Consider the following 13,325-nt stretch of genomic DNA (forward strand, 5'->3'; position numbering starts at 1 on the left):
AGATTGAGCATGTTAACACGCTCATTGATTATCCTGTTTCGCTTTGAAATACGAAAGATTACAGAAGTAAAATAAGTTTCGAACAGCATTCATGTTGACTTCAAGAGTTAAGACGTGATAGATTCTGTGATTTTCTTTATATTGTGGAAAACAGTTTTCTTAATTTTTGCAGCAATCAACAGTATGTATTCACTACGCAACAGTATGGAAGTTACCGGCAGCTACAGCTTGCTTTGACAGAAGATGGGAGAAGCCAACAGCAGCACCTCAACTTGGCCATGGACTCTTGGGGAAATCCTCCCATCAGAGAACCCCCACAGTCTCATGCCGAATTACGACATCCCGCTGGATTACGAGGTTCCGGTAGATGAGATTCCTGACACGACTCAGGGACGAGCGTTCTTCGTGGCTACAATTGTTATCGCGATGGTCCTGATCTGTATCATGCTGGTTTGTGGCATTGGGAACTGTCTCTTCATAGCCTCATTGGCACGTTACAAAAAACTAAGGAATCTCACCAATTTACTCATCGCAAACTTGGCAATATCAGACTTCCTTGTGGCGACTGTGTGCTGCCCCTTTCTGGTGGATTATTATGTGGTGAAACAACTATCATGGGACCATGGAATTGTGCTTTGTGTCTCCATTAATTACCTTAGGACTGTATCTCTCTATGTGTCCACCAATGCCCTGCTAGCCATTGCTGTTGACAGGTAAGCTCATTTAGCATGCCAAGTCTCATGAAAATTACATGACTGTGGCGACATTTTTGCAATTTGAAATGATGTTGTTCCTTACACATATTGTGGCGGTTCCAAGGTGAAATGTTCACTGAGTGGCACTAAAAGCAAGTTAATTTTCTCCCAAACAAATGAGGTTTATAATGCTCTATCGAGTTATAAATCAACAAAACGTACCTCCCTACCCTAAACCTCAAACCTAAACCTAAACTATGGTGACATAAAAGCAAATTTGAGATGAAAAATGCGATAGCTGAAGCAACCATGTCATTTTATGGTGCTTCCTTGACACTTTCAGCTCAGGTTTTGACTCGCGTGCTCTTCAGGACTTGTACCCCGGTCCTTTGCGTCAGAATTGCAATGCTTTACCAGTCGAACTACTGACACTTGAAAGACACTTGGATAAGCTTCTAAATGAAGTTAGTTATGTAATGCAAATGTTAAAATGTATCGTCTTACAAGTCATGCGCTATAGTAAAAGCGTTTTGATGTCATAAGATGCCGTTGCGTGAAAAACAGGGTTAAAAAGTATGTTTTTATGAACTGATAATCTGCCGTTTAATTTGTGTGATAGAGAATAAAAGTAATTGTTGTTGTAGCACCAACAGTGTTCATTTTGCCAGAAAAATGTAGTGATATGTACAACGAGGTACGTAAAAAAAACTAAAAATCATTTTACAAAAACGTAGGTATAATAACGTGATTCTATGAGACCAGGTTGCAAAATCATCTTTACCAAATAATCACACTTGAATGCCACCAAAATATAGTAATTACCAACTTTTTAAGTTGGGTGTGTGTAAATCATGACAGGAGCAAATTTGAATTGGTCATGAAGGTGATTTAAGCAATTTTCGGCATTTTGGAAGTAAGTAGGAACGTTCCAGGAGGATTTGAAGGCAGCATTGCAGACTTAACTATAATCCAAAATTTGGATCAGGCGCTAAATTTGTGGGATTGCACCTGTACGAGAGTAATTGCATGGTGTTTACATCACATTTACTGATGCTGAGCTAGCTAATTATCATTTCAATATTTGAATGCTCGGAGAACATGCTACATATTTTAATCATTTAGCAGATGCTTTTTTATCTAAAAAATGAGGAACATAAGCAATTTGTTATACTAAATCAACAATATCTAATATATCCAGCCTGCAGTGGCAGTTCATGTAAATCTAGGCCTTGGATTTCATCTGATGCATATAGCATGATAAGCTTCTGGCACACTGTCTATCCAAAAGTGTCTCGAGATCTTAATTTTAAACCCCTTGGTCTGTCCTGGCTGCAGTCAACTTCTTACCACTGATCTATTGTCAAGCACATCTCAGATATCAGGCAAATATTATGACAGACATTCACTGTGAAGGTATGCCTTAAGGTAGCGACTTATGCAGTAAGTTGATACAGGCTTATGTAAATCCCAGTTGGCTTTACGACCATGTTTCTCTGGCTCTGTTCCGAAACCTTTCTGTCTTCTGCCTACATAGGCAGTTACCTTCTAAAGCCCTGTTCAAGCCCCGTACACACATGCAGCAACTTCCAGTGACAAAGCGACCTCAATTCATTCGTTGTCAATGAGAGCTGGCAACTTCCGGCGTCATGAGCAACAGTGACCTCTGGTGACTAGATGTGGGCGTGGCGAACCACACAACAAAGTTGAGAAAAGTTTAACTTTATACAAATGAGGAGCGACTTTCGGGAGCGACAACCAATAGGAGTGAAGACGGTGTCAGTGGTGCTTACGTCATCCGTCTCCTTTGAGATAATGGAGTCGAGTGTAGGCAAGACAAAGGAGAAGTTTCTGTGAGTGATTTCACTGTTCTATACGATTCGTCTGTATGGATATAATAAAAAATGATGCGTGGAAAAGAAATTGTCAGCCGTCTGAGTGAGTTTGATTCACACATTGATAGTTTTACTAGCAAAACGCCTAATCTGTGATCATATTTTCAAAAGACATCGCCAGACGTGCAGTCCACCAATAATGTTAGAGCGACAGCAGTAGGAACGCCCACTAGCTACTTCACAGTACAGAGACTAGCGACATCAAGCGATAAAGTCGCTGCATGTGTGTATGGGGCTTCACACCGCCAGCGACATCGCATGAGACAGCGACACCATCCCATTCATTTTCAATGAGAGCACAGCAACTTCCGGCGACACGAGCTTCCACAGCCATTGCCGACAGAGATCGCCTTGGAGAGCGACAAGACAAAGTTGAGAAAATGTCAACTTTATGCAAATGATGAGCGACATTCGTGAGCGACTACCAATGAGAGTGAAGACAGTGGAGCTCACATCATCTGTCACCTGGCAGACTGGAGATGAGTGCAGGCAAGACGGAGAAGTTTTAGCATCATGAGGGATTTTTACTGTTCTGTATCATTTGTCTGTAACCACATGCATGGATATAATAAAACAATGATGCTTGGAAAAGTGTGTCAGAAACATTCTGCGTTCCGAGTGAGTTTAATCCATTCATTCATGATAGATTGATCGTCTTGTTAATGATTTAATGCACTGAACACTGCTGCACATTTTATAAAACACTCTACACTGCAGAATGTACATTTTCAGAGACAAGAGAACTGATTCCTTGTAAAATTATAATGATATCTTTATTTGACCGGTATTAGGTTTCATCCGTGATCAAATTTTCAAAAGCTATGGCCAGACGTGCAGTCCTCCAATAACGTTACAGCTACAAACATAAGGAATGCCCACTAGCTAGACAGATCGCAGAGTCTAGCGACACCAAGCAAAAAATTCACTGGAAATGTGAATGGGGCTAGGCAGCATCCTAGCTTAAATGGAGCCTTACACGTACATGGAAGATTCGAGCTTGACATTAGCATGTTGCTATGCTAATAAAATGATACTCTAATGCTGCATTCCATTCACCTCTGAAAGATGGAATTTCCAACTCTCTTTTAGGAAAAGTGCAATGGAACGGCACTCAAAGTTGGACTTCCAACTTGGAAACTCTTGCGGGAATGTTTAACTCCGATTTTATCGAGATGCAGATACATGACGTCACGCAAACTTGTCGACACCCAGGGAGATAATCATTCACTTAAATTGAATAATATCCACCAGTGAGTCAAAGTTCCTATGTTACATGATAATAAAACCCATTTAGCAAACATTTGCAGAGAAAGGCGTTCAAAATACGATAAATTATAGGCTACTGTCTTTTTCCAAGCTTTTACCTGTACAACAAATGCTTTATCAATTTGGTTGCTAGGAGACATCTCTTATGACAATACAACATCTGCTAAGCTAACAGGAGCATTGCAGTTTTGTTTGTGTATACATCATCTTCCAAGCGTTGGGCAATGGAATGCCTATGGTCGGAGATCAGATATATAGGCCTGTAGGAATTTGAAATATCCCACATTCGACTTTGAATGGATCGCATTACAATAAGAATAAAAGTGCACAGCACACACATTTGGGTAAAATATTAGACTAAATTATTTGTACTGTATTTTTGGGTATTATATGAATATATTTTCTATCCACATTTCTCACGCTTCGTTCATTTCTCACGCAATCCAAAATAAAAATTATAAAAATAATAAAATATATGTTAATAAAAAATAATGAAACACATGAATGAAAAATAAAACCTAACAATAACCATTAGAGAATGCCGTATGTAAGTTCTTATTAGGTTGCCACACAAAAACCTCCCTTCAATGTTATGGGAAGGTTAATTTATGGTTATAAAAATAAATCCTAAAAATAACCAGTAGCTAACGTCCTGTATAAGCTCTTATTAGGCTGTCCTCCATGCAACGTTCTGGGAGTGTTAGTATTAGGTTACAAAAATAAAATAAAACCTAAAAAGTACAGTCTAGACAGGGCATATTTCAGATCCACCATTACATACTTAAAACCCCATGAGAGACAAAAATACGACGATTTGGAAAAGATTTGTTGTTAATTAAAATGGACAGGATATAATTGGTAGAAATAGTTCTGTACCTTTCAATAGAACAAGAGACGAAGGTTATGAAATTTCTCATTAAGAATGGGAGGCAGGGATCAGATCAGTTCTGTGGATTCAGAGAGCCATGAATATTGACTACTCTGAGATACTTGATAAATACCAATACAGATACCCCAAACACTCCAGATCCAGTCTAAACGCTCACATTTGCCTGATCCAGATTTTCCCCAAACTCTCCTTCTGATTCAGAAACGTATGGGTCCGATTATCAATTAAATTCAGTTCTGTTCAACTGTTGGATATTACAAATAAGAATCTTCTTTTGTTTCTCTCACCAATAGCTAAAGGTGTACTCAAGATTTTTTAGTTTTCTACCCCTAAAAAATGTACAGCCTTGAAAAATGTCTCCCTCTAGGGAGCCACCATTGTGAGATCACATGGTGAGCAGAATACTTCTTATTTTATCTCAGTAACCCACACTCACTGTAAAGAATGATTTTTCAGGTAACCTAAAATGTGCTTCATGTGGTAAGATCTAAATGAACTTGTTTTATTCAAGTCAAAAATCTAATCTTAACTCAATCAACCTGACAACTTAAGTTACACAAAGTATTTTTTATGCGTTACTTCAGGTTGAAATAGATGCTTAACAATTGCAGGTTGGCCCTTTTTCCAGTGTAATGTCAGTCATTGTCTATCAGTAAGCTCTCTGCAATGTTTATGAAAAATAATAAAATATATGATAAAGAAAAATAATTTAATGATGAACAATAATAATGACAAATACTTATGTTAAATTAAACTTAAAAATAACCATTAGAGAACACCCTGTGTAAGTTCTTATTAGGTTGTCATACAGAAACCTCCATGCAACTTTCTGGAAATGTTAGTTAATGGTTGTTTAAAAACCCCCAAAATAACCATTTGATAATGTTCTGTATGTGTTCTTATTAGGTTGTCATACAAAAACCATGCAACATTCTGGAAAGTTAGTTAATGGTTGTTTAAAAAAAAAAAAAAACTAAAAATAACCATTAGAGAACGTTCTGTATATGTTCTTATTAGGTTGGCTTACAAAAACCTCCATGCAACATTCTGGAAAGTTAGTTAATGGTTGTTTAAAAAAAAATAAAAAAATAACCATTAGAGAACGTTCTGTATATGTTCTTATTAGGTTGTCATACAAAAACATCCATGCAACATTCTGGAAATGTTAGTTAATGGTTGTTTAAAAAAAAACTAAAAATAACCATTAGAGAACATTCTGTATATGTTCTTATTAGGTTGTCATACAAAAACCTCCATGCAGTGTTCTGGAAATGTTAGTTAATGGTTGTTTAAAAAAAAATTAGATAACGTTCTGATTAAGTTCTTATTAGGTTGTCATTCAAAAACCACCATGCAACGTTCTGGAAATGTTAGTTAATGGTTGTTTAAAAAAAAATAAAAAAATAACCATTAGAGAACGTTCTGTATATGTTCTTATTAGGTTGTCATTCAAAAACCACCATGCAACGTTCTGGAAATGTTAGTTAATGGTTGTTTAAAAAAAAAAACTAAAAATAACCGTTAGATAACGTTCTGATTAAGTTCTTATTAGGTTGTCATACAAAAACCTCCATGCAACGTTCTGGAAATGTTAGTTAATGGTTGTTTAAAAAAAAACTAAAAATAACCATTAGATAACCTTCTATGTTAGGTCTTATTAGGTTGTCATACAAAAACCTCCATGCAACGTTCTGGAAATGTTAGTTAATGGTTGTTTTAAAAAAAACTAAAAATAACCATTAGATAACGCTCTGTATATGTTCTTATTAGGTTGTCATACAAAAACCTCCATGCAACGTTCTGGAAATGTTAGTTAATGGTTATTTAAAAAAACTAAAAATAACCATTAGATAACCTTCTGTGTAAGGTCTTATTAGGTTGGCATACAAAAACCTCCATGCAACATTCTGGAAACGTTAGTTAATGGTTATTTAAAAAACAAAAAATAACCATTAGATAACGTTCTGTATTAGGTTGACATACAAAAATAAAACCTTTAATAACCTTTCTTGCATAAAGACTTGTATTTAGACAGTTTTCTCATCTTTTTTTTTGGTTTCACAGGTACATGGCTATCGTTCATCCCCTGAAGCCCCGAATGAAGTTTCAGACAGCGTATTGGCTTATTTTTGGCGTTTGGATAATCCCGATCCTCATCTCCGTGCCTTCAGCCTACTTCGCAACAGAACAGGAGTACCCGCACAGCACGCTCACCCATGACAAGAAGATCTTCTGCGCCCAGATCTGGTCTGCGGACCAGCAACACATGTATCGATCCTACTTCCTGTTCATATTCATAGTGGAGTTCTTGGGGCCCGTAGTCACCATGTCTATCTGTTATGCCCGCATCTCAAGGGAGCTGTGGTTCAAGAATGTTCCGGGATTTCCGACTGAGCAGCTGCGTAGACGACTTCGCCAACGTCGCAAGACAGTCATTGCTCTGATCGCTGTTCTGGTGGCGTACATCTTGTGCTGGGCGCCATATTATAGCTTCACATTGCTGCGCGATTTCTATCCCGCACTGATCACGCGTGGACGTAACTCGCTAGTGGTTTTTTACATCATCGAGTGTATTGCGATGAGTAATGGGGTCATTAACACTCTGTGTTTTGTCAGTGTTAGGAACAATACAGCAAAGTGCTTCAAGGTCGTAAGACTTGCTAACTGCCGCTCGTTAACAAGGGTGATTGTTGGCAAGATGAAGGAAGATGACATAAGGTCTTCATCATTGCGAGTGACAGAGGATGTGGAATGTACACAAATTAAGTGAAAGGATGGAAAGAAAGAAGGATAAAATGGATAAATAAAAGAAAAGGTTTGGCCTGGTTGTCTACATAGGGCATTGTTAAAATCATAATGATAGTAGCAGATATAAGTGAGGGCCAAGGAATGTCTATAAACGAACGTTGGAAGGTTCTGTAAAGAAATTATATAATACCCCAAGCTCAACTAAATTAAAGAAATGTTTCCAGGTTCAATACAAGTTGCTCAAATAACAGCATTTGTGGCATAATGTTATTACCACAAAAATAATTTTGACTTGCCCCTTGTTTATTTAAAAAAAGCTAAAATTGCGGTTACAGTAAGGTACTTACAATGTAATTAAATGGGGCCATCCATTAACGTTAAAATACTCACTGTTTCAAAACTATAGCCACAAAACGTAAACATTATGTGTGTTAACATGATTTTAGAGTGATAGAATGTCTTTTCTACACGATCTTACTGGGATAAAATTGTGCACCATTACAGTGTTTACTGGCGTTACATAACAAAGTTGCAATATTGGCTATAACTTTACACAGATATGGTTAGTAAGTGACTTTATCAGACTAAAATCATGTTAACACATGCCTTTTGTGGCTATAGTTTTGAAAGTGAGTATTTTAACGTTTATGGACTGGCCCCATTCACTTCCCTTGTAAGTGCCTCACTGTAACCGCAATTTATTTTTATTTTTTTAAATGAGGTCAATGAGTCAAATAATGTTTTGTAGTACTCAGTATTATGCCTCAAATGCTGTTGATTGAGCTTAACTTATAACGAACCCAGAATATCCCATTAAGATGGATATTATTTAACGCAGCATCAAATAGAACTATTGCTTCAAGAGGTTTAGATCACATAACTGAAGTTTAGTGATGTGTGAGAAATGGTTCAGCCAACATTTGTGATCTGAAAAACTATGCTAATCATAGACTGGACTGATTGATGGGTCACAAGATGGCAAATAACTTTTTTCAGATGTAAAAATGCTCCAGAATTAAAAGGTGTAGTATTAAAGGTTTCCATTTCTGCACCACTAGTGTAAACAAACGCAACTGGAAAAATAATGACAGCTTTGAAACCGGTTTCACTCTCCCTGTCTCCCATTGGATAGATAGTCCCGCCCCAAACTCACACCATTGGTTGAGTCAGTATTGCAGTGCCGGGCTGGTTGGTAGTCATGAGACCCTTTCACACATACAGCCTTTTTCTGAAAATGTACTGCAGTTTTCAGGTTAGAGGTAATTTGTGAACAGTGGCGGTTCTAGCTTGTATGGCGCCCTGTGCGAAACCCGCTTCAACACGCCCCCAAAGTTGTTGACGGGTTGGGGGGTTGTATGGTGCCTTGGGCGAAACCTGCTTCAATACGCCCCCAAAGTTGTTGAGTCGGGGGGGTGTCTGTGTGGGTGCCTTGTGCCTCCCCCCACAAGATGCTGCCCTGGGCAACTGCACAGGTCGCCCATGCCTAAATCCGCTACTGTTTGTGAACACGACCCTTTTGAAAATACTAGTACATTTTGCTCTGGCAATTTATCATAATGAGAAGTTGTATCATTATCTATAAATTTCCATATTGATGGTATGTGTGAACAGAGCCAGAAGATTTCAGTTTCAGTTTGTACACACTGACGTAAGAAAGTTCTGACGGAGATGACGCAATTACTACGGAAGTAATTACAGGAGTAAGAAAAATGTAAACAAATTGGATAGTGAAACTAGAGCGCTTCTCTTCATCCGAGCGGATGAAGACATTTTCCAACATTTTAAAGGAACAGAAAGCAATTCCGTTACGTACAATAAAATCATCAGCCTCATTCGGGAATGCGCAGACCTCTTTGTAGCGATATACGTACACATTACTGTGCTTCTCAGCCCCAGATAGCATTTCCGCCTTCAGATGCTAGCGACAGCATTTTGTTCTCTGTAGTTTATCAGTCTTATTTGAAGTTGTTGCATACGATGTCGTTGTGTCTCAAGCAACTGCTTGAATGTAAACATTTTCCAAAAAATTTTAAACATCACCAATATCACAGGTCGCATAAGTTCAGATACAAAACAATACCCCGCCATGTTTTCAAACTAAACGCCAATATTTCCGGCGCAGCCGTGTAGATGTGATTTCCGGCAAACAACGTCACAGAGTTTAACGGCATTTGGTGCTGATGTGTGAACGGTAGCAAAATGGAAAAAAGACAGTCGTTGCATGTGTGGGCAACCCAACGATTTTGCTGTAATTTGCATGAGTGAAAGGAGGTAAAGTCTTATGACAACACGTAATAATTCGTAAAAGATGGTGAAAATTTTAGATATCATATGACTTCGCTCGTATGAAGGTACCACTTTTATACCAATAGAGATCAACCAATCAACAAACAGAATTTTTAGTTAGCCTCCTATCCAACATTTTATTTTAAGAAAACATCAGTGAACAAATATGGTTATTTCAGTTTTATTTATGTGATAAAAATGACTGATGTATGTCAATAACCTGTAAAACACTTCCCTCGTCTTGTTCCATTTAAATCATGTTTAGAGTATGAGTAATGTTTAACTATAGGTTTGGGGTTTTAATTTAGGAAATATTGTAAGAACGCTTGTTCAAAATGCTTAAAAATTGGTTTTGTAGACAAAAACAAACTGTGCCTATGTAACATTGTCTTTACAAAACCAAAATTTTACTTAAATACTTCTTGTAGTGGATAGTAAAGGAAAAGCAGCTAACAACTGTCCAGCACACATTGGAAGTGATTTTCTTGTCACTACATAATTCCCTCATATTTGTGATATCTTAATGTTTTGATGACTTACTACTATTCTACAATGTGGAAAATAGTAATAATAAAGAATGAGTCTGTGTCTCCAGACCTTTGATTGGTAGTTTATGGTTTTTATTAATATGTGCAGACTGTAGAAATAATGGCACTCTGGACTGCTGGAAACTAAACCAGCTTGTTCCGACTGTACTGATGAGAAATCGAAGGTCCAGTCTGTTGACACATTTCCATGTGGATGACAGTAAGCTGATGTGCTTTTATGAACAGCCCGTGCTCATCTGCTCATTTTCTAAGCTGTCCATGGTGATCAGCTTTGTTTGTAAAAACAGATTGTTTATTTTGCTGGGTTAGCGTGACCTACGAACAGAGCTCATGTTGCTTGTGTGCCGTCCAAAGACACACGTATTTTTGTGTTGCGGTATAAAAACCACCCCCCAAAAAACAAAACATTTGCTCTGTTTCTAAACCGAACGAGCTCTCTAGGTAGGTATCGTATGCGCAAATAATCCCAATTTTACCCAAAATAGGTTGATCTTAAAAAAATGAAATAATTTACCTAATATTTGTGCATTTAATGTATTTTTATACTTATTAGAGTATGATTGCATTAGCTTGCTAACATGCTAATGAAAAATCGTGAACTAAATAATTTGTGAGCACTGAAAAAAAACAATTGTGAGCACTGGAAAACAAGAATAGAAAACAGAAATGAATATTAAAGTGCTCACAATTGATTTCAATAGAGTTAGCATGTTGCTAAGCTAACAACATGATACTCTAAAAAGCATACAAATATATAGCACACACAAATATTGGGTAAAATAGTGACAATTGTGCGAGTATGATTCGGTTCTTTCAAACAGTTCATGTAAATAAACCAGTTAAAAAAAACAAACAATTCCCTTATATTAAGCGTTATTACATTTAAAATGTTTTATTAATTTTAGTGAGTCAGTTCTTCCGGGCGGTTCGTGTTAATTAACTAGTTCACATAAACTGATTCACTGATTCACTTGAGCATCGCACAGCCTTAAAGGGACTTCTTTTTTGAAGCGAAATATTTAGTCAATTGCTGCTGTTTATCACTATATTTCGATTCAGTTATTAAAATAGGGTGTTTTCTAATTTTATTAGTGTATATGAAGTATACATTTATGTTAAATTTAATGTTGTCTCTCTATTTGTTTAACTCTTTTTAAAATAAACCATATTTTTACTGTAGTAATATTGTAGTAACCTTGTTTTTTGGGGGCAGAAACCAAGGTTTTGATACCATTAACCATGGTTTTACTACAGTAATACATTTAGTATCCATAGGTTATACTATAGTAATATTGTTGTAGATTCTGCTTGCGTTTCATAAATGAGGCCCATTGAATGAGCAAGTTAATTGTTGTACAACTTTTTTTGCGAAGTGAGAAACCCCTCAACAACGACAAGTAGAAAACATTGCTCTGTCTTAGTTGAACCGACAATGCTTTATATAACAAAACAGAAAAAACACTTTCCATTTCCAGGCAATAAAACATTCACCATAAAACAAATCTAACACTAATGGTAGTGCTTTATCACTTTAGTGAGCTTATGAGCTAAACAGACACATTTTTCCATGCAGTTTTGCTGGTGATTCCTGCTTTTGAGGTTGGAGCAGAGGTCTGGCTCCAAGTGCGAAAAGATAACCTCCTAAATCTCCCGAAATTAAGTTTTAGAAACAGGCAGAGCCCCAACATTTCTGTTTCTCTATCTTTTCCAGGAGACTGCCTATTGATTTAGAAATGTGCAGTATTTCAGGGCAGCTAGGACCATGGAAAATCAGCAAAAGCTGCTAATTTACAAAAGAAGAAACATTGCTCTGGTTGGTTTATATGGGGTTTCAGGATGTTCAAGTGACATGCTCAAGTTTCAAACAATGTTTATCTGTGACTGAAACTGTGAACAGTTCACACCAGCCCTTTTCCATCAAAGATAAACCTTTGTATGAAAAAGACCCTGCTTACTCTGAATTTTAGTCCTATTTAAATCTACAATTGAATGTTCCTAAACCAGTGCTTTTCAACTGGTTTTCCTTCAGGACCTAGATTTTATATTGCATAGCTTCTAGATGTCACTTGAATTTTGAGGGTTTCATGCTCTTTGGCAGCCAATAATTCCCTGCACAAAACAGTGTACCATAGTACAATACAGTTGGACATATAGCCTCTGACCTCAACAACAAAAGATAGGGGAAGTGTTTCACACTCACTTTAAAAAAAAAAAAAACTCTCTCAAAAAATGCTCTCAACTATGCACCATAATATGCTTAGATTCATTTTATTATTTATAATTACATGTCCACAGCCCACTACGGTTTAAATTGCTTTTGTCATATATGGGCTTCAGAGTCCCTTGTTTCCTTGCCCTTGTACTCGCCCGTCAGCACCTATGTGGTCTCCAACTCGGCCACAGGCACCTCCGTGGTCTCCAGCTTGGCCGCAGGCACCTCCGTGGTCTCCAACTCGGCCACATGCACCTCTGTAGTCTTTAGCTCGCCAGCCGGCACCTCCGTGGTCTCCAGTATGCCCGTGGGTGCCTCTTGATCCTCCATGGTTTCCAGCTCGCCTGCTGGTGCCTCTTGATCCTCCATGATCTCCGCCCTGTACTGATCCCCCCGGTCTAGGGAATGATCCTAAAGGCTTTGTCATTCTGACTGCACAGTGACAGATGGGAGGTTGGGAATGAGCCTGTTGGGAGCATGTTGTGATTTCACATCTCTTAGAGATTAGCTTTAAATCTCGTACAATGACTGGGTTAAATACAGGTCTGGTTTTAATTCAATCTGTGTGCCACTGACCAAGTCAAATCTCTCTGACTCCACGAAATCCAGCCACCATAAGCATGAATGATATGCTTATGGACCATGGGACAGATTAAGGGGAAAAAAAAAACATTTTGGTGCATTAAAAATATTTGACATTCAATTGCTTTTTATCATGACATAAAAAATTGACATGCTTCCAGGTAGACAGTAGTATCTATATTTTTAAACCTAATTCAGATAATTATT

The 13,325-nt window shown here is 37.6% G+C and overlaps 1 protein-coding gene across 1 annotated transcript; it reads left to right on the top strand.

Moving 5' to 3' along the window:
* The first annotated feature begins 243 nt into the window (after positions 1-243).
* LOC127443788 (prokineticin receptor 2-like) lies at positions 244-7,512 on the top strand. The gene is made up of 2 exons (XM_051702689.1): positions 244-713; positions 6,807-7,512. The coding sequence occupies exons 1-2, from the start codon at positions 244-246 to the stop codon at positions 7,510-7,512; spliced, it is 1,176 nt and encodes a 391-aa protein (XP_051558649.1).
* Positions 7,513-13,325: the final 5,813 nt, after the last annotated feature.

This window comes from Myxocyprinus asiaticus, chromosome 7 (genome assembly GCF_019703515.2).
Source record: "Myxocyprinus asiaticus isolate MX2 ecotype Aquarium Trade chromosome 7, UBuf_Myxa_2, whole genome shotgun sequence".
NCBI classification, from domain to species: domain Eukaryota; kingdom Metazoa; phylum Chordata; class Actinopteri; order Cypriniformes; family Catostomidae; genus Myxocyprinus; species Myxocyprinus asiaticus.